This window comes from Balaenoptera musculus, chromosome 14 (genome assembly GCF_009873245.2).
Source record: "Balaenoptera musculus isolate JJ_BM4_2016_0621 chromosome 14, mBalMus1.pri.v3, whole genome shotgun sequence".
Lineage (NCBI taxonomy): Eukaryota > Metazoa > Chordata > Mammalia > Artiodactyla > Balaenopteridae > Balaenoptera > Balaenoptera musculus.
The window spans coordinates 19,753,616-19,775,503 of NC_045798.1; the positions used below are offsets into that span (position 1 = coordinate 19,753,616).

A 21,888-nucleotide genomic window follows, 5' to 3' on the forward strand; every position below is an offset into this window, starting at 1 on the left:
ATCTTTTTGTCCAGTGCGTAGTGAGGCTGGGAGGAGCAAGAGGACAAGAAAAGGTTCCTCTAACCCCCAGCAGAGGAACCTGTAAGAGCAAATGCCCAGAGGCCTTGACCGCCACGCGTTCAAGGGACACTGGGCTCCTGGGGGCACAAGGGAGTGGGTCATCTTGGAAGGACTTGGGGTCCAAGGTTCCCCCTGCGGCCCCTCCCTGAACCCAGCCGGCGGCTTCCCATGAACCCTGCCGCCCTGTCCTGGGTGGGTGTGTGCGTGTCGCTGACCTCCCTCGGGCTGGCTAAGGGGAACAGAGTTCAGTGCTCACAGCCAGGGGCCCTCCCTTCCTCTTTTTACAGCTTATCTCCACCCAGCCTCCTGATCTGGGCTGCCTTTTCCCCTTAACATCCCTTCCCTGGAACTTGGTAACGTCAGGATCAGGCACACGTGCACACAAGTAAATCCTTTCAGCCTTATTTCATCAATAGTGAGATAACAAGAACCAGGACCTATGCTATGCGCTCTACGTATGTCAAGTTATTTAATCCCAGAATAGTTCAGTGCAAGAGGTATTACTATTTCCCCCACTTTGCAAATAGGGAAACTGAGGCAGAGGGCAGGTAAATGATCCTCCCCTAGTCCCACTGCTGAGATTAACCCCAGGCAGCCTGGTTCCCCAGCTGGGCACTCAGCCCCTCCACCGTCTGGCCTCAGTGAGAGCCTGAGTTTGATGGGCTGGATGTCTAACCTTCCCCCCAAATCCTATTTCAAGGAATAGCTAATGATTACATAATAGCAACATTTCTGCCTTTTGTCTTTCATAGCTCTGCAACCCCCATAATTCCTCCACACTGCACCCCAACTTTCTTTGCTTTCCTACTCTCTCTTTCCTCCACTCCAAAGTCTTCCTCTCTCAGTCCAACCTGTCCATTATAGAGATGTGGAAACTGAGGCCTGATCAGAGAGGGAAAGTGCTTGCCTAAAGTCACACAGCAAACCAGGGACACGATGGGAGGTTCTGTCAGTTTGGTCTCTAAGCTCAGCCCTCAATGCACTCCTCAGGTTTGCTGGAGTGGAAGACGGGGAGGGGGGGATCAGGTTGCATCCTTGAGATGTCCCGCCACCCCCATCATTTAGCATAAACTATTCTCTCCCTTGCTTCTCTCCACACCCACAACTGCTCCAGCCTTGCCCCCAACCAGCCTGAGCCAGTGAATGGCGGTGGGGGGGGGGGGTGTTGGCCCAGGCCATTATTACTTTTACTGCAGTTAATTGTGGGGGAGTTAAAAGTAGAACTCTAATGGTGGAATTCAAGGCTTAGCAACAGGGTTTACCAGGCATCATTTTTGGGTAGGGGATGCCTTTCTGAATCCAAAAATCAGACCCCAGAGGCTGCTCTTTCATCTGCACCCATGTTCTTCACTTACCTGCCTCTCACACCCATCCTAGGATTAGCATACCTTGTAAGCTACTGGTCTGGCTGCCCCTTGGCATTTCCTCCCTCCTGTCTCTCCCCATCCCCAGTGATACCCAAGGATGTGGAATCAGTGTTGCCATGGTGACCAGATTTCGTCTGTGGCATCCGGGATTCTGGGGCTGGGGTTGGGTCTCAGCCCCTGGGACTGGCCAGTGTGACCTGGCTTCTTCCATGAAGACTCATTTTGGTGTATCCTGTCCCTACTCCTCTGCTCATCCAAGATTTTTCTTGGAGCATTGGCAGTTGCCATGGAAACGGCTCTTGAGGCAAATGTGCCCATGCCGGCTGAGGAAGAATTCCCTCAAGAAAATGGGGAGATTGCCAGACTCCCCGGCTCTGTGATGGGACCCTTGATTTCTGAAGCCTCCAAAAACTGCCGCTTCTGAGTGGACCTGGAGCTGGTGGGGGATTCTCACTCAGCTCATCAGGTCTCTTGCTAGCCTCTTGCCTCCAGTCTCCCCTCTTCCAATGCAGTCTCTGTATGAGCCATCTGGGTTAGAGCTGGGGTTGTTTAGAAAAATGGACATCCCTCTGCTTAAAAACCACCCATGGCTCCCTATTGCCCACAGGATAAATTTGGTAGATTGCAGGAGGTCTCATAATCTGAACCCCTCTTCTTTTCTCAGCCACGTCTCCTGCCATCCCCCCAAAATCCCCACCACACACACACAGACACACACGCACAGACACCCACACACAATCTAACCTCACGTTACCCAGCCTCTGTACCTTTGCACACAGTTTCCTCTGCGGAGATGCCTTCTCCCTCCACTGCTCCATTAAGCAAAGGCTTCGTACCCCTCAAGCCTCAGCTCAAATGTCACTTCCTCCCAGAAGCCTCTCCTGATTTCCCTGGCTACCTTCCCTTCGCTTTGTACAGAGCCAGGGCCACAAACTCAGCCAGCAACAAGGTCAGGCAGGAGACACGATTGACTAACATCGGAACATCCTCCACTTCCACAAAGAAATCCACACTCTCCCGTTAAAGCTGAAAGTGAGAATGACTTTGTTCATCTTTCTCTCATCTTGCTCTTGTTTTGACAACAGTAGGGAGCCAGGGCAGGCTCCATGGTGAATCACAGCAGACTCATTGCCCCAGAGTCAAGGGGTTGATAGGGAGGCTGCCAAGAACCCCATCCTGTCTGTGATGCAGGCCCAATAGGGCTGGTTTGCTGGAAGTCTGGATTTTAGGTGACATCTCAGAGCACTGACTATGCCATGTTCCCGCACCCACCTCCCCTACTTGGGGGCATAGACTCCCACAGTCTCCAACAAGGAGTGTGACACTTAGAAGGTATTCACTAGCTGCTTATTGAATGGATGTTTGAATGAATGGATCCATGCTGTTTCTTGAACCTGCTAAACCTGCTCCTGCCTCAGGGCCTTTGCACTTACCCTTCGCACTGCCTGAAGTGCTCTTCCATCAGGTAGTGATATGTCTCCCTCTCCCTGTATTCAAGTCTGCTCAAAGGTCTCCGTATCAGAGAGGCCTTCTCGGAACACTCTGCCTAAAATAGCACCCCGCCCCCATCTCTATGTCCCACTCCTCTTTATATTTTAGTTCATAGCATATATCACCACCTGTTATATTCGTTTCATTTTTCCAGCACTTACATGGTGCTTCCAATGAACCAGGCATGCTTCTAAACATTACCAACATAAACTCATTTAATCCTCGTAACAACCCTATGAGGAAAGAGCTATCACCCCCATTTTTCAGATGAGGAAACTGAGGCACAGAGAGGTGTGGTGACTTGCCCACAGTAACACAGCTGGTGAGTGGCAGGGCAGGGGTTCAAACCCAGGCAGTTTGGCTCTAGAGGTGTTTGTCTTCTTTATTACAAATTTGTTTATCTGTTTGTTACCCAATCCTCACCCTTGAGAATGCCAGCCCCTCCAGGGAAGCGATGTGTCCATTTTGTTCCCTGCTGTAGCCCCTGGATCTTGATCTGGATCTGGACTTGGCACACAGTAGGTGTTTAATAAATATTTCTTGGAAGGATGGAGGAAGGGAGAGAGGAGGATTGGAGAATTGGAGGGAAGAATCCTTGGCCTTCTAAGCTTTCCATTAGCCCAATGTCAAGACCATCTTGTCGGAAGTTTCTCAGCCTCCTGGAGGGTTTGAGTCAGCCTGTCTGGAAGGGACCCCACCTCGCCCTCCCTTCCCCTCCCTCACCCTCCAAGACGGCTTCTGTTTTCTGACCTCTCCCAGGCAAAGGTGCCAAACCGCACTCCTGGAACCCCAGGCCCACGCTGCGCACACTTCCTCCTGTGACAGGGCCATGGAGGAGAACGTTCCAGGCCAGAGACAGGAAGTCTCCGAAACAAAGTGGCCTGGAGTGAACAGGGCTGTTGGGCAGACAGTGAGGGGCCTGGGCAGGGCTGCTCTCGTCTAGATGTGCTGGGGCCTCAGGGCTGCTCAGGCGACGAGCAGATGGGACACGGGAGAAGGCTGGAAAGGTGTCCATGACCTGACACTGCAGCCTCCTGGTGTCTCCAATTTACCCAACATTCCCTGACATTCTGGGGATTCCAGAAAAGGCTGTGTCCTGCCAAGTTCTCCTTGGATCCTAAAATAAAGGACCGCACCAAGAGGGTGGAAACATATTTTCCAGTTTCACCACTGTGAGATAAATCCCCCCCCCCTTTCCTGTAATATTACTAATTACTGGTATTAATAGTATTGGTGATTGTGATCATGGCAGGCACAATGCCAAGCACTTTACCAGCCTTGTTTTATTGTATTCTCACAACTCCTAGAGAAAGATGCTATGGATGAGGAGCCTGAGGCTCAGAGAGGTGAAGCAACCTGTACAAAGTCACACAGCCTCTAAGTGCTGGAGCTGGAATTGAAATCTAGTTCTAAGTGATATGGAACATGATCCCAGGGAAAACCAGGAGAGGAGAAGCCCAAAGTCCAGCCTAGAGCTCCTGATTATACCCATTGCTCACTTTCTGGGTAACTTTGGGAAAGATCATGAAACTTGTTTGAATCTCAGTTTTCTTACCTGTTAAATGGGCATAAGGGGGAATTGGCATCATCTGAGGCCCTATGAGCGGCTGGCTGTTTTGCTAGGTGCTTCATGTAGATCATTTTCCTTCATCTTCACAGTATGTTGGGCCATCTCTATGCACCAGGTTGGAAACGGAAGGTTGGAGATGTGGAGAATGGGCCCGAGGCCACATAGCCCAGGCACTTCCTTGTTAAGCTTTAATGCCCTGTGCAGACAGAAGTGGGACAATGCTTGTTTTAACCGAGGGACTATAGTCAAGTTGAAAAATGCTTTGCAGAAGCTCTGGCAGAGGATGTGGGGATGCCAGGAAGGGAGACGGGGCCGAGAGGGGGAGGGAATGGCAGTAGCCACCGTTTCCTCATCCGGCCCCGGGCGGCATCTGGTCTGGAAGGAGGAGGCTGAGAGCAACCGCTGGCTGGTTCCCAGCCCTCCTCTGCTTCCAGACACCATCCAGGCTCATCTTTGAGCTCCGTGGGCTTCCTGGTAACACAGCCCTTTGCTTTGGTTCAGAATCTGCAAACTGGATATCCGGCCTGGCTTTCTCCCCTCCATGAGACAGGGATGCTACTGGATCTCACAGACACGTCACCATCTGATTTTTCTATACAAACGTTTGCTGAGCACCTGCTGTGCACCAGATACCACGTTCACATCATCGTTTCGTGATATGCTCACTGTAACCCTAGGAGGGAGGTAATAATATCAGCCCCATTTTACCAATGAGCACACTGAGGCTTGGAGAAGAGAGGTAATATGTCCACAGTCACTGAATGAGGAAGGGCCTTTAAACCTGGTCTGGCTGACTTTCAAGTATGGGCTTTTAGCCACTGTGCAGCTGGGAAGGGGGAGGGGGGGCGAGTCTGAGACAACACTGTCACAGTCAGTAAGGACCCCAGACTTGGGGTCTTGGTGGTGGGGAGGCTTGTAAATTAACCTTGAACTTCCATCCCAGAGATCTTAGACCTGCAAGGGGTCCCAAGAGATCGCTTCATCCAGATCCCTGGATTTTCTGAAAGGAAGGTTTTATTATTGCCATTTTATAGGCAACCCTACTATAGCTCAGAGAAGTAAAGCAACTTGTCTGGGGTCACACAGTGTGGAGCTGAGCCATGCTGTCTTTTTATGGGCACAAGGCTGGGAATAGACAGACACTTGGCCCATTCAATTATGGCATATTTTAAAGCTGGAAGAGAGCCTTTGACACCATCAACTCCAACCTCCTTGTTTTATAGTTGGGGAAACCAAGGCCCCAAATGGTCAGGGATTTATCTAAAGACATTTGCCAAGTAGATTCTGTAAGGTATAAAAGAAAGAGCACTGTATTCTTAATCTGGGTTCAAATCCTACCTCTGCCTCTCACTAGCCACGTGACTTTGGGTAAGACTCTTAACCTCTCTGGCCTTGGCTTCCTCAACTCTAAAATGGCCATAATAATCCCCCTGGGTTTGTGTGAGATGATACACATAAGGTGTTTCTCAATGTCTTGGCATATATAGTAGGTGCTCAATAAAACATTGATATTTTGGTGATTATTATAATATTTAACCCTGGCATTCTAGGGTCAAAAGCTCTTTACCGGAATGTCCAGGAGTGACTTTCAGGGGCCTGGTAAGGTTCTCAGAGTAACAGAGAGAGAGAGAGGGGCTGCAAAGAAGGGCTGCAGAAGCAGATGAGGCCAGTCTTCAGCTTCCTTGCCCTCCTCTCCCACAGCAGGTTGGGGCACTAAAGATGGGGACAGTTCCTTTGGCTGCTCCCTTCCACACATCCCAAGGTACCCGGAGGAGAAGCCATGCTCTGGGGCGGTATCAGATGCAGCCTGGCCCTCAGGGCTGAAGGTGGGCTGTGCTGGCCTGGATTTAGGGGGACAGGGGCTGGAACTATGACAACTCGCAGGGCACCCAGGAGCCACTCAGAGTCTGGGTTCCAAGCCCACGCCATGAGCAGAACACTGAGGGCATTGCCAGCATTGGGGAGACGGCGACCACCACTGGCAGCCTCCTCTGACCACATCCTGAGCGGCTCACGTAAAACCCCTGTGCCTGCTGCCTTCCAGATACTCTGTGTACACAGCTCGGGGATTATTTGCGTGAGTGGACTCAAGGCAGACTTCAGGGGATTAAGCGAATGGGGTGCCGGTCCTCCCAGTCCAGTGGGTTATAAGCATGGGAGAAAATCTGTTTACAGGCCACCTCCAGGGGCTGGGGCACTGTTTATGGGGGAGACACCCAGGCTATTTCCCTGACCGCTTTGGATGTAAGCTGAGTGGCCGGGAGAATTCGTAGTGTTTGTGCATTGGACCCACGGTGGGGGCCAGAGTAGCTTTTTGGCCTGGAAAGAGAGACAAACGTCCAAATAAAGAGAGACATACGTCCAAACAACATATGTCCAAACAATCTTGGACATATGTCCAAAGAGAGACGTACATCCAAATAATCTTGGGGGTGTTTTGTGGCTGGAATAGCTGCTGGGTCTGCAGTAAAATAGTGGGGCTGGGTTTGCAAGGAAGAGTCCGCACTCTACCTGGGCCAGGAATCTGCTTCCGAGTCAGGATTCTCTCTGGGGCCAGCCTCGGCTCAGTCCTAGGGTAGGCAGGGGCCAGACTGCTTGGGCCTCCGGGACACTGGTAAGGAGTGAGCATTGTTCTAAGAACAAAGGGGAGCTGCCAGGGGCTTTTAAGCGGGCAGAGCTGTGATGCGGTTTGCATTTTGAAACGGTCTCTCCAGCTACTAGGTGGAAAATGAAATCATAGCGGAAGTGACATGCTGGTTAGGGGTCTCTAGCACTCACCCAGGCGGGCAGAAATGATGGACAGATTTGTGAGCCGTTTAGGAAACAGACGTGTGGGTGTCGGACGGGGAGACACAGAGAGTCTGGATTCTGGGTCAGGGTCTCAGCGGGAAACAGATGGCCCACTCAAATGGGGACTTGATGAGTGCTTAGGCAAGGGAGGACTTAGAAAGTGTGGACAGCATAAATGATGTATCCTTGTATCTTAGACCCCAGGTCTAAGATACAAGGAGACCTTCCTGCCCTTAGGCCGAGGGGTCAGGGAGGGACTGGTTACTGGGACCCAGGTTGTGTAGCTGTGACCGACTCATGGAGACCCTGCAGGGAGGTCACCGGGACAATAAACACCCGACTTGCTTTCTTCCTGTCCTGCAGCCCCTGCTGGGCCTTCATGGATTAACTCAACTGGAGGTCAGAGGGCAGGTAGTTAATAATATTATTCCTACAGCTCAGCCTGCAGGGCACAGAGCAGGGAGCAGTGAATTTGAGGACAGAGCACACTGGGGAGAAGGCATGGATCATTCTAATGGGGGGGATCCAGGCAGCGGAGTGGACATTTGTGGGGGGGGGAGGTGGTCTCCTGTTTCTGTGCTCCCATCAGGCACTGGAGGTTTCCTGGGGCCTCTGAGCAAGCAGGTTGCCCACGTCGAAGGGCATAAGCTCCTTGCTTTTGCCCACCGCTGCAGAGTCCTAAGCCCAAGCGCAGCCCCATCCCAACCCAGAGAAAATGGGGCAGGCTGTTAGGCAGCCAGTGCCTTCGATCCCCACTACGGTGACTCAGCCAGAGCTCCCGGGTGTGGGCGTGGGACCAGGGAGGAAATTTTCTCCCAACACAGAGCTAATTCTGTCCTAGCGCTGGCAGCCAGGGCTGTGGCTGGAATGGCTGCTGCTGTGTGGTTTCGAGATTCCTGAGTCTCTCAGGGCTAGGGATCCAGGGATGGTAACCCCTGAGTATCTCTTGGAGCCGGCTGTGGGGCTGGGAGGCCCCCTTCTCTCTGCCCTGAAGGATGAGGGACTGGTGGATGGGACCAGCCAGGGGACTGTGGCAGAGGCCAAGGTATCAGGACCAAAGCTGGTTGGCAGGGCCTGGGGGAGGTGGGGACGCCGCTGAGGAGGGCCATTTGTGATGGGGACCATGATGCCTGGAAGGCCCCATTACGTTTCACCTGCTGGCTGAGGCTGTGATCTTGGGCAAGTAGAAATAGCCAAGGTTTGGGGGTCAGAGAGTCCTTGGTTCAAACCCTGGGCTGATGCTGAAAGGCTGTGTGAGCGGGGGCGAGTCCCTTCACCTCTCTGAGTGAGGCTTCGTTTGCAAATCTATGCCACGAGGGGGACGCGGAGTGGTGAGGCATAAGGTGTGTGAGGCGCCAGGCCAACTTCCAGGCTCTGGGATACATCACGTGCAAGACAGGCTGAGGCCCCCTTCTCTGAGGCTTAGGGAGGGTCAGTCCCTCCCCTGGACCTCTGTTTCCCCGGCTACAAAACAGAATGCCCTCTGAGGGGCCTCCCAGCTCCCGAGAGCCTGTTGGAGGCTCAGAAAGCTGGAGGAGAGGCCTCCGGGGCCGCCCGGCCCGGCGGACTGTCAGGGTGGGCCATGGGGGGGGGGGGGGGGGGACGGCGACAGGAGCCAGGCCAAACATGGGGGGAAGAGTTTCCAGTTTCCCCGATGGGCTCCCACGCCCACGGGCCCTGATAAAGCCCCTGCCCTCGGCCTGGGGCCTGCGGCCAGGAGACGGTTAGCCATAGGCTGGAGAGGCAGCAGCCGGAAGGCAGCGGGCTGGGAGAGAGGGTGGCAGCCTGCGGTGTGGCCCGCGAGGCACGTAGGTGAGTGATGCCGGGAGGTGAGGGGTGGCTTGGCCTCTCGGGGGGAGGGTGGGGAGAGAGGGAGGGAACAGGGAGACAAAGAGAGAAGACAAGGAGACTGCACAGAGTGGTGAGAGGCAGGGCGAGACACAGAGACAGGGACAGACAGAGAATACAAGACGAGACAAAGGGAGAGAGACCAAGATAGAGGCTGACGGAGAAGCAAGCAGGGAGAGACCAGACTCGGACAGAAAGGGAGCGAGTCCTCTGCAGACTCTGGCAGAGGGGCGTGGCAACGACACGGAGAGGAAGCTGAAGGCCACGTCTGCCGCCCAGATGGCTCTCAGCCCTGCTGTCCCCTGAGCCCAGGGGACATAGGCCAGCAGGTGGCAGCTGGAGGAGGTGGGGCCCTGGATTCCTAAGGACCCGTGTTCAAATCCCTGCACTGCCACTAACCAGGTGTGTGACTGCAGGCAAATGACCCTTCTCCCACTGATCCCTGGCCTCAGACATCCCCTCGGTAAATCAGGACTGATGACAGTGACCTTGCAGGGTTAGGGGGAGGTCCAGGTGAGAAGAGCCATGCCCATGGCACCCTAGCCTCCTCTCCAGGGCCAGGGGTCAGCGGGCTCCACACATCCTTGAAGGATGGATGAATGAATGAGCCCCCCCTCCAAAGGGCTTTTCCTGCAGCACCTGGGATGTGACATGCTCCCCTTAGGGCCATTACCTAGAGGCAGGGAGGCTTGGGGGAAACCCAGGGGAGCCTCGTCTTGCCCCACCTATAAAATGCACACCCTGACCTCGTGGGGACTCTTGGGAGGTTCCCCTGGGGCAATGACTAGAGGATTCTGGAACATCCCGAGGAGGCGAGGCAGTGGACAAGGAAGGAGAGTGGGTTTGGCAGCTCATCAGGCTCTGAGCTTCCTCCTCTGTCTGGAATGACGAATTTGGCCTATCTTGCGTACCTGAGCTATCTGTGTGACCTTGGGCACTTAACCTCTCTGGGACAATTTCCTCTTCTGTAATAGTGCTTAGAAACGTGCCTGGAATTTGGTGAGGGCTCTATACACGTTTGCTTAATAAAAACTAAGCAAAGAACATCTGCCTGAGGTTTCTGCTCTCTGTGGTGGGAGGAACCAGATGTGGCCTTGAGCTCTCCCGCCCCTTCCCCAGCAGAGGTCTGTCTGCCCTGGCCAGGTGGGCAGGGCAGGACCATCTGCGCAGTATCTTCTGCCTGGTCCATCTGGTCTCCGGCAGGAGGAATCGGGCCTTGGCCACCGCACAGCCACCTCTGACTGGGTTGATGCTGTTCCTTTTGTGGGCTCGTCCACCTTCATTCCCAGCCTGATGGAGGGAGCTGGCAGGGCCGGGCTCTCAGGGCCCTGGGCAGGGACAAGGCTGCTTGTTTGGTCCTTCCCCTGCCCAATGTGGCTTTATGAGGGATTCAGTGACCCAGGCATGGGCTGGTCACTGCCCAAGCCTGAACCCCGGGCAGGAATTTGGGGTGTGTATTTGTTTGCTTTGGGTTTTTCTGGACCTCAGGAGGGGAGGGAAGGCTGACATAATGACACCCCTCCACCCATCCCCATCTGTCTCAGAGGCCTCCGCATTTGTCTTATTTTCATTCTTCTCTGCATTCATTTCCTTTTTCCCCTTTTCCTTCTCCCTCTCCCTCCCACCCCCGCTCCCAAGGAGCCATTCTAATCTGTTCAGTGTGTATCTCATTATTTGGCCCTGTTCTTGCAAAACGTGTGTTACAGTGTTGCTGCTTTTGGATGCTTGTTTTCAGTGTACTTACGTGCTATTTGGGTAGGTGGTTTTAAATTGCTGTGTTCTTTTGCTGTGTGTACACTTGCTAATCTGTTGCCTCTAACAGCTGCGAAGCTTTTTGCCTCTCCCACACCGGACATAAGCAGCTTCCAGCTTCCAGCCGTCAGCAGATGCCTCTGCACCGCCTGAGACCCCTGGATCTTTGACTGTTTTTGGGCACACAGCCTCCCGGTGGGCTCTCGCTAGGACAGCCCGCACCTGTGGCTCTTTGTCAGAGGACTGCCCCTCAGGCGCTGGGAGGGCCTGGGACTGCGCCCCTCCTAGGACAGGATGGAAGGATATAAATAGCCTCCTGGAATTCAACCTCCATTGTTCCCTGACCCCAGCATGAACCAAGGCCGCCTTCCCCAGGATTTTGCCTGGCATTGCCCCCTTGTCGGACCTCCTCCCTTTCCTAATCCTACTTCTCCACTCCCTTACTGGGTTTTTCCTGGAACACTTCCTTAATAATCACCTTTTTTGCAGGAAGGCTTATGTGAGGTTTGCTTCTGGAGAACCAAAGCTAAGGCATGCCCCTCCAAACACCGCACATGGGCTGGGGGGCACGCAGGGCTTCACGGGTACCCGCAACAAGGCATGAAGCCTGTGCCAGCCCCAGGGGGTCTCCATCCCAGCTTTCTAAAACCTTTCCACAGTTCTCATTCGCATGTCTTTGATGATCAGTTTGTCTAATACCTGGGTTTGGAGGTTTCCCTCCTGTAAATTACCTGTTTATATCTTTAGCCCATTTTTCTGCTGGGGTTGCTGTCTTTTCGGATTTGCAGGAAGGCGTTCCCTGTGCATTCCAGATGGCAATCCCAGTACAGAGGGAGCGATCTGGAGGAACAGCAAATAGCAATGTTAAGTTCTAACAATAATGACAACTATGTAGGTGTTGTGGGCTGAATTGTATCCCCTCCCCCAAATTCATATGTTGACGTTCTAAATCCCAGTACTTTGGGAATGTGACTGTATTTGGAGACAGGGTTTTTGAGCGGTGATTAGGGAAAAGTGAGGTCATTAGGGTGGGCCCTAATCCAACCTGCCTGATGTCCATGTATGAAGAGGTGATTAGGACACGGACACTCACACGCACACAGGGAAGACCACGTGAGGACACAGCAATATCCTGAGGACCCACTTGGTGCCCACATTCTGCTCTGACCTGAGATACGGGGATACTCTGAAAAAAAGAGTGCTTTTGATTTTTGGCAGATGCCACGTAGCAAATGTGTTGCTTCACTTTGGGAAGCTTTGTCTCTCCACAAAGTGGAGCTCTCAGACCTCCCAGGGCCTTGACTCAGACTGGGTCCTTCTCCATCATCCTCACCAAGCCTGGGACAAGCTGAAGGGCCTTAACACGTGCTCCCAGCGGTCCTGAGAAGTAAGCAGGGCAGGGGTTATTATCATTCCCATTTTGCAGATGGCACAACTGAGGCTCAGAGATGGGGAAGCAACTTGCTCCGTTGTCATAGCGGGTCTCCTGCCTCCCCTACCACCTCCTCCCTGGCATCCCCTTCTGGGGACCTATGGGAACTGTCCCAAAGAAAGGACTGCCAAGACGGGCTTGGGGAGTCTGTGTCAGGAGCCTCAGAGCAGACCAGCTCTAGGCCCCGGTTCCAAATGGGTATAAGTTTGGGATCACAGGAAGAATCTGGGAGCCGAGCCAGGACAGTTCATCTGTCCCCTGGGCTCCCTGGGGAGCCGAGGGCAGAAAGAAGGACAGTCTGGACAGGCTCGCTTGCCTGCCTGGGCTGTGACGGACAATGTCAGCTTTGGCAAACGATTCCCATCTGTGCCTCAGACCTCAGCCAGATTGTCCTGAAAACTGGGGAACATGGGTTCCTTGAGGGGCTAAAAAAGGGGAGCAAAGAGGAGGTTTCCCGAGAGGGTGGAGCAGGGGATCCTGGGGCATCAGCAAGGGTGTGAACAGACATGGAAAGATGGGCTCCACTTCCTGGAAAGCAAGATGGTTAAGAGCAGGGCACAGAGTCACAGCAACCTGCGTGAACTGGCCGCTAGCTGACTGTGTGCCTTAGCCTTACTTCCTTACCTTTACATTGGGAGTAATAGCAGTACTACTGCTGGGGTTTGTTGGGGATGCATGAGTGAATGTCATTAAAAAGCTTGGTACAATGTTTGGGCTAGAGTGTGCCCCGATTTATCTATCACAAGGAACTAAAACCAACATAAAGTGTAGCTAGATGTAGACATCAGAGCCAACCCAAACCAACGCAGAAACTGCAGACCAGCAGGATGAATGGGCTTGCTGCCTTTGACCTGCAGATGTGACTCTGAGCTTCCTTATGGCCACATCAAAAAGGGAAACGTGATCCTTTGTAGAGCTTTGTTTATTAAGATTGAGGAAGCAGCCTAGTTCCTCAGAGGAAACAATGTTTTTCCTTACCTTGAATTCTCCAGGGCATTTCTCACTGGGCAGGGAGCTTCGTAAAGGGCACGTTGAGAGAGGCAGTGGGTAGCATCATTGTCCAGGACTAATACAGCATCATAGAGGTGATTTCCCTGTGGCAGCTGCTTGTAGGGACCTTGAAGGCAAGGCAAAGGGAAACCGGGGAAGGCAGCTCCATGGGAGGATCAAGAATGTGATGAAGGTCTGGGCTCTCAGGGTTCAAAGCTAAGGCTTAGAGAGCTCAGAGAGGTGGGATTGGGACTCCTAATCTCTCAGGGAAGCAGGGGGAACACAAGAGACTTTTCACTTGGGATCCTTGGAAGTCAGGCTCTGGAGTCAGATTTCCCAGCTGTGTGGCTTCGGGCAAGTTGCTTCACCTCTCTGAACCTCAGTTTTCTTACCTGCAAGCTAATGTATCCTTGTAAGGCTATCGCAGAGCACAATAGCATATAGGGAGGGCTCAAATAAATGTTAGCCATACACATATTATGTATGCAATGTTAGTATACACATAATGTATACTAACATTATGTATACAATGTTAGTATACACATATTGTGTATATGTACTTATACCCACTTTTTTCCTAAGCTTCCTGGTTATAGAGGGTTTAAGGAATATGAACAATGAGAATTTTACAGCTCTTTACAATTGGCAAGGGAGTCATTGTCATTTCTTATGACCCTTCCAACAGCAATGAGGGAAGGGTTCTTACCCCACTGGAGAGATGACGAGACTGGAGCTTAGAGAAGCAAATTCTTGCCTGTATCGCCCTTGACCTGCCCTTGAACCCAGAGCTGGGGAGACAAGCGGGCAGGATGCACAGGTCCTCTGCCCTTCCTGGCCCCTCCCGCCACTTTAGAATGGCAAAGGCCATTTCAGGAGGGAGTTAAGAGTAGAAGACTGAGGGGGAAAAATGATGATAATAATAACAACAGTAATAATGACAGTAAAAACATAGTGCTTACCCCATACGAGGCCCTGTTCTCAGTACTTTGCATGTGACATTTAATCCTCTCAACCATTTGAACTATTACGATCATACCCATTTTATAGGTAAGACAACTGAGGCACAGAGAAGATACCTGAGTGGCTCAAGGTCACAGGGAGTTCATGAAGGAGGAGGATTTGGACGCTGGTAGCTAGGCTGGGCCCCAGGGTCTGTGTCCTTGACTGCTCTGCTGTACTGCCCAGGCTGGGGGCAGTACAGGACAGGAGGGATGTACGTCGGGATAGAGCAGAGGCCGAGGCTGAGGGCAAACCTGTGACTGGCGCCCCCCTGCAGCGAGATCCCAGGGGCTCAGGCAGGGGGGAGTGGAGGGGAAGGGCACACATCTATGGGGGACACTGACATTCCTGGGGGGATGAGGGGTGAGGAGTAGTCGGACAGACATGCCGGGCGATGTCAGCACCACCCCGTGCAGGCCCAGCCTGGCCTCCACCCTGCTCAAAGATGAAAAGACCTGTGACCTCTGACCCCGAGCTGCTTCCAGCCCAGCGGGAGAGCCAGACGTGACGTCGCATTTCTGCAGCTGCTTCAGTGCCAATTGCTGGGTCCTGAGACCCTGCTACTCTTCACCCTCCTCTGGGGGCTCAGACACCGCCCTCCGCCCGCTAATGAGGGGGGGATGCGGGGGCGGGGGAGACGGCCTGGCATGCCCTCCCTCCTCCCTCCTTCCCGTCTTAACTCACAACTGTCCTTTAAAGCTCAGCCCATAGCCCCCCTGCTCCAGGAAGCCTCCAATGCCCAGGTTAGGGAATGCCCCTCCGCGGGGCTCCCTGGGGGCAGCCTGGCCTTGCTCAGGACACAGCACCACCTCTGTCTTGCCCCTTGTGACTGACCGTGAGCTCCTGTGGGAAGGGACCCTGGGAAGCCATGTCCTTGTCCCTGGATCCTGCACAGCCCGGAATAGGGAACGCGGACATGCTCCTTCCTTCCTCAAGGACACACGGTGGCTGTCATGAGATCACGATTTCGCAGCGTGGAGTGGCGGGCAAGATCCCACATTCTGCAGACCTGGTTCAAATCCAGGCTCTCCCACCCCCTGCCCAGATGCCTTGGGCAAGGGTCTTCATCTCCTTCAGCCTCGCTGTGGCCCCTCCTGGGTCAAAGTGAGACCATCTGAATTACATGCTCAGCACATACATTATTATCGTGAACACCTGTCATGTTTCCCCCAGTTGTGGGAGTCACAACTCCACACAACTGGCAGCTGCTGCCTCCCCGTCTTCTCTCCGCATCCCACAGGAAGTCCTTGGGGACCCCTGGTTGGACACCTCTGGATTCTTCTCCCAGGCTGCAGAGTGGGATGGTGCCCACTCCTTTGAGACCAGAGTCCTCAATGGAAATTTCCAAGCGGCTTTTATTTAATAAAAAGCAAAAGATGACTTCTATGCAATAAAATACCACCTCAAGCCCATCAAGCACCAATGATGAATTTATATGGAGGGTTGGACTTATTTATAATGAAGTGTCGATTGCCAGTCTCGCCAGGCTGAGACATCTGGTTTAGAGCCCATTTGTCAGATGGGGAAAACATGGGTGGTGGAAAGCGCATGGGCTCTGGGTTGTCAGCGCCCTGGGTTTGAATTCTAGCTTGGAATTCAGCTGTTTACCCTTGGGTTGCAATGTAATCACTAATATTTATCGAGGGTTAACTGTGTGCCAGCACTGAGCCAAATGCTCCAAATTCCTGATTGCCTGTCATTCTTACATCCTTTCTGTGAAGTAGTGAGTATTCCCATTTTACTGATGAGGAAACCGAGGCTCAGAGAGGAGAAATCATGTGTCCAAAGCCACAGAGCTGGCAGGTGGCCAAGGTTGGGTGTGAACAATGCATGAGACCACCTCCTCCAAGACCTCCGAAGCTTGCGAACTCTCCAATCTTTGTTCTTTCTTCCATAAATTGGGAAAATACCCAACAAAGTTGTTATGGGGATTGTATGAAGTACCAGTTCAGCTGTCTGGCAGTCTGGCATACAGTAGATGCTCAGGGAATGTATTTGTGTCTGTCTCATTGTACCGTTGTGACACCAGGGCCCAATTCTTGGTACCAAAGGGCCCAGAGGATGCCCAGCGAGAAGGATGCTTCTCTCTGAGCCTCAGTTTCCGCAGCTCCAAAACAAGAGTAGTATCACCTGCCTAGAAGAACCTCTGGGAAGATTTAATGTGATGAGGGAATTATAGTTCTTGGCACATAGTAGGTGCTCTGGGCAGTTCCTCTTCTTGTCTCCTGTGTCCCCAACACTGCCTGAAATGGTGTTTCCTGGGTCCTGCCCTGGCAGTGGATTTGTATCGAGCCATCCATACTCTCTCCCCTGCACCTTCCCCTGCACCCACCCCTGAATCGGGCTCTCATCTCTGGATGTGCTGGGGTGGGGGGTCGGTGGAGATGGGGGTTGGGATGAAGGGTTCAGCTGTTGATCTGGGTTCAGGGGGCTCCACCACCTTCCAGCTGGGTAACCTCGGGCACATCACTTAGCTTCTCTGAGCCTCTGCTTCCTCCTCTGGAAAGTGGGAGTAACAGCGATACATTCAACCACTGGCTCTGGGTCCTCCCAAACCTCTGGTTCTTAGATCCAGAGCCAACTGCTGTTCCTCATTCTTCCCTGCAGGTGTTTCCAGCTGTGTTTGGGGACTGATTGGCCAAGGACCCACATTGGAGAGCTTTGGACATCGTAACAGTGAACGGTAAGGGACACGGGATCTGAACTCATCTCTCCAAAGGGCATCAGTGGGGGACGAGGACGAGGTGGGTGCACTGTCAGTGCAGCTGTCCCTGGGTTTTGGAAATATGGTCGGAACCAAGTTCACAGCACTACGCACCTCTCCTTTGTTGCGATTTTTCCATGATTTGAGGAGTTTTTTGATGAATATCTGTCTCCCACTAGACTGTAAGGGAAAGGGGAGGGTCCCAGAGAGGCAGCAAAAACATGGTGGTCCAGAGGGACCATAGACTCTGAAGCTGGGGCCTGACTCCTGGCTCTGCCTCTTCCCAGCTGTATGACTTTGGGCAAGTGACTTAAGCCCTCTGTGCCTCAGTTTCCTCATCTGTAAAATGGGGTTTGTAACAGCCTCATTGAGTTATTACGAGGATGAAAAGAGTTTACATACATCAACCCTTTAGAATAGTACCCGATATATAGGAGGTGCCTGAGAGGTGTTAGTCAAGTAAATAAAGTAGCAAAGCCACCCAACTGGCCTTGCTCACAGCCAGGGAGGGCACTGTCAGTCGCGCTGGCAGTGGTCAACCTCTTAAAGCCAGTTCTAATCAAAGTTCCCCTAATGACCCCTGCCTCCACTTGCAGAGCATGGAGGACGAGGATAACAATACCTCCCTCACCTACGAGTATGTGTACTCTGATGATTTCGACCCCATCGTGGTTTTGGAGGAGTTATCTCCCCTGGAAGGCAGGGTGGTCAGGATCTTCCTGGTGGTGGTCTACAGCATCATCTGTTTCCTCGGGATCCTGGGCAATGGCTTGGTGATCATCATTGCCACATGCAAGATGAAGAAGACGGTGAACACCGTCTGGTTCCTCAACCTGGCCATTGCGGATTTCCTGTTCAACGTCTTCCTCCCAATCCACATCACCTACGCCGCCATGGACTACCACTGGGTGTTCGGGACAGCCATGTGCAAGATCAGCAACTTCCTGCTCATCCACAACATGTACACCAGCGTCTTCCTGCTGACTGTCATCAGCTTCGACCGCTGCATCTCCGTGCTCCTCCCCGTCTGGTCCCAGAACCACCGCAGCGTCCGGCTGGCTTACATGGCCTGCATGGTCATCTGGGTCCTGGCTTTCTTCCTGAGTTCCCCATCCCTCGTCTTTCGGGACACAGCCCATCTGCACGGGAAGATATCCTGCTTTAACAACTTCAGCCTGTCCGCCACCAGCTCTTCCTCGTGGCCCACTCATCCCCAGGCGGACCCTGTGGGCTTTGGCCGGCACGTGGCGGTGACCATCACCCGCTTCCTCTGCGGCTTCCTGATGCCGGTGCTCATCATCACCGCCTGCTACTTCACCATCGTCTACAAGCTGCGGCGCAACCGCCTGGCCAAGACCAAGAAGCCCTTCAAGATCATCGTGACCATCATCATCACCTTCTTCCTCTGCTGGTGCCCCTACCACACGCTGTACCTTCTGGAGCTCCATCACAGCGCCATGCCTGGCTCCGTCTTCAGCCTGGGTGTGCCCCTGGCCACTGCCATCGCCATTGCCAACAGCTGCATGAATCCCATTCTGTACGTCTTCGTGGGCCAGGACTTCAAGAAGTTCAAGGTGGCCCTCTTCTCCCGTCTGGTCAATGCTCTGAGTGAGGACACAGGCCACTCCTCCTATCCCAGCCACAGAAGTTTCACCAAGATGTCATCCATGAACGAGAGGGAGACCAGCATGCTCTGAGCCTCGCCTGGAACACCCCCCCGTGGATACTCCCAACCTTGGAGGCTCAAAGCTACGCCTCCTCGAGACCACGGCAAGAACATTTTGGGCACTCACAGATGCCCGCTGTATTTTGCATGGGGCTGAACTGTGTTTTGAACTGGGAATCCAGGGTTCAGAACTCTTTTCTTCCAGGGGCACGGCGGACAGAGCATGCCACGGGGCTCAGCCTTGGACCAGCATCCCGTGCATCCTGGGAGACCAGCCTTGACTGATGCAAAGCAAAAAAAGGGAGAATTCTCAAAAGCACTGCCATGAACTGGGATGGGCATGAGACAGAGGGATCAGTTACCTACCTGAGTGCTTCCCAGGAATGACACAAACACTTTTCAAGGTCCATTCCTGGTGTGAGCAGAGGAGGTCAGAGCAAACCCAGTGTGATGTAGGTCACGCCTCGCTCATATCCCTCTATCAATAGCTGGCCAGAAATCCTGCCACTCAAGCCATTCCTCTGGGTTAGGGCGTGTGGAAATGCACACACCTTCTCCAGGTTCCCTGGGAAGAGAAGGTGACATATGAGCACAGGAATTCCCGGGACCATGCATTTGACTTTCAGATCAGCTGAAAAGACAGACAACAGGTCCTGAGGAGCCATGGGGCTCTTTGTGAGGGCAAGAGAAGCAGGGCTATGATGAGGACTCCGGGTTTTGGGGAAGGAATGAAGAAAGAAAAGACCTTTCAAAGGGTGCGTGACATGAATCAACTCACCCTCGAACCACCCAGGGCGATGGTGCTTTGGGCCGTAGCTACTTTGGGGGTGGGGGTGATGCCAGCCCCTTGCCCCAAGCCCTGTTCTCACTTTGCATTTGTCACCCTGGGCTGGTTCGAGGTGGGCAGCTTCACCAGCAGCCTCCACCCCATCACAGGGATTCCTCCCTCTTCCCTGATCCACTGGTTCTGGCTGGAGATGCTCAGAAGAAAACACTCCAGGGCAGGAGGCAGATGGGAGGACGGTGGGGGACATCTGCTCCTTCTCAACTTCCTCAAAGCCTGGCTGGAGGCTAGTCCAAAATCAGCTGCAGGAAGCAACCTGGGAGCACCTCATGGGCTGAATCTGAGTCCGAGGGCTCAGTCCCCGAGCTCGAAGCAGAATCTGGAGCCTGGCTCACTAGACTGTGCTCCTGAGATGCAGGGCCGAGGGGGGCCCACAGGCCTAGGGCCCCTCCTATGTGCAGTCACATTGTCTCTTCTGGGATCCACACCTCCCTCTGCTGCAATGTCATTGTCCCATTTACAAACGACAAAGCTGAGGCTCAGAGAAGGGAAGTTACGCACCCAACGTCACACAGCTAGCCAGGGGCACAGTTACCCGTCTGAACCCAGCTCCGTCTGGTCCCAGAAACTCTGTTCTTTTATGGAGAATGTATCTACTGAGAATATTCTAGACTATCCTGGTAACCTACATTTATTTAGCACTTCTATGTTAAGCACTTTACATGTGTATCTCATTTATCCCTCACAGCAGCCCTGAGTTAAGTACAATTATCACTTCCCTTTTATGGATGAGGCATCTGGGGCTCAGAGAGTTTAAGTAACTTGTCCAAGGGCACCCAGCAGGTCTCTGTTAGAGTCTGGCTAGGTTTGAACCTAGGTCTGTCTGGCTCAAATAAGGCCGCAGAGGCTTGGGGTTTTGACCATAAATATATATGCATCCCTCAGCAGATTAATGTAAACATCTTAAGGGCTTTAAAGGCAGCTTTGCAAATAGTTTTCAAAAACGATCCAACGTGGCAAAGAAAATGTACTTGGCTCTCAGCTCCCTTGGCATCCATTCACAGCCACCCACCCTGGCTCCCACCTCCTGTGTCCCCCCAGCTCTCCGGGGGAGGGCAGTGGGGAGAGAGGCCTGGCGGGAGGGCCCTTTGGCCTCCAAGTGTCCATATTCTGCTCTCTTCCAAGTTTCTTTGTTGCGAAGCCACTTCAACAACATACAGTGAACAGATGTAACGTATACACAGCCGCACGGCAAGTTCCCGAGGCCACGGGCTGTTTGGAATCACACCTCATTAAGAGACAAACTGTTCCTTCCCTTGTTGGGTCATTGTGTTTGTGAGGCAGCTCTGAATTGACCCCACTGGGGCCTCCGATTGTTTTGAGCAATCTGAACTTAGCTTGAGCTAAGGGAGCTTTAAATATTGCCCAGCGGCCCCTGTCACCCCCCTTCCCAACTTCACAGGGAAAGCATCCAGGGCACAAGATGGAGTGGGACGTGTTCCAGGCCCCAGAGACAGTCACCAGCCACTCGGGGAGGATTGTGCTGTTTCTTGGGGCTCAGTTTCTTGTTCCTTCCGGGCTGCGTGCAGGTCAGGCCAGGCTGGGGAAGCCAGGAAATCATTTTGTCATTGGAAAAGCTGATGAACAGGAGCAAAATAAAAACCAGCTGTTTTCCTCCTCGGAGCCAGGGCTCGCTCTTTCTGGCTGCCCCACCAAGTCTTCCTGTTCCGATTGTAGTTCCCCATCAAATGCTTAAGTGCCACCATAACACCCTTTTCAACCTTGTCCCTACAGCTTCTTCTGACGACCCCACAGGTCACACACACAAAGGCCCTGCAGTTCACAAAGCGCGTTCACCTGAATGACTCCACAGGCAGCCAACACGCTTTGTGCCCGAGAGCCCTCCCTCCAGGGCCAGGACCCGCCAGTAGAGCCTCAGTGCTGCCTCCTGGGTTTGGTGGGTGGGTGGAGGGGGCACGGGGCTGTGGGCAGAGGGACAAGAGGAGAAGATGCTGTTTGAGGGTCGGGGAGAGGGAGGGAGGAGGGAAGCACAAAGGAAACAGAGAACGACAATGAAGAAAAGAGATCTGGCATTTATCAAGCATCTACCATGTGTCAGGCACAAAATCTCATCAAACCCTCAAAAACGGTCCTGTGAGAAGAGGACCATCAGACTCACCTTGTGGGGTGCAGAAAGGGAGGTTCAGATTGTGGACCTCACTTGTTCAGGGTCACACAGTAGTAAACGGAACTGGGTCTGCTGCCTGAATTCCCAGCTTCTTCAGCCCTTGGGAGGATGGAGAGGGAGGGGGGAGGGGGAGGGGAAGGGAGAGAAGAAGGAGGAGGTGCAAGACAAGAGGGAGGGGCTCAGAAGGGGAGACCAACCCAGGTGCTGGCTGGGGGAGGAGTTTGCTTTAAGCCCTTGAGCTTGGAGA

General features: G+C 53.2%; 1 protein-coding gene across 8 annotated transcripts in view; it reads left to right on the forward strand.

Annotated features, from left to right (window-relative positions):
* Positions 1 to 21,391, forward strand: part of CMKLR1 (chemerin chemokine-like receptor 1) — a 39,774-nt gene extending 18,383 nt beyond the window's left edge. For 7 of the 8 annotated variants that reach the window (XM_036823906.1, XM_036823909.1, XM_036823908.1 and 4 more), the window contains 2 exons: positions 16,907 to 16,982; positions 17,600 to 21,391. In XM_036823906.1, the coding sequence (XP_036679801.1) occupies positions 17,603 to 18,700 (1,098 nt within the window). In that variant the 5' untranslated portion in view covers positions 16,907 to 16,982; positions 17,600 to 17,602 and the 3' untranslated portion in view covers positions 18,701 to 21,391. Of the gene's footprint in view, positions 1 to 9,014; positions 9,091 to 16,906; positions 16,983 to 17,599 lie in introns of those variants that run through there. The other variant, XM_036823910.1, reaches the window with a different exon arrangement.
* The last annotated feature ends 497 nt before the right edge of the window (positions 21,392 to 21,888 follow it).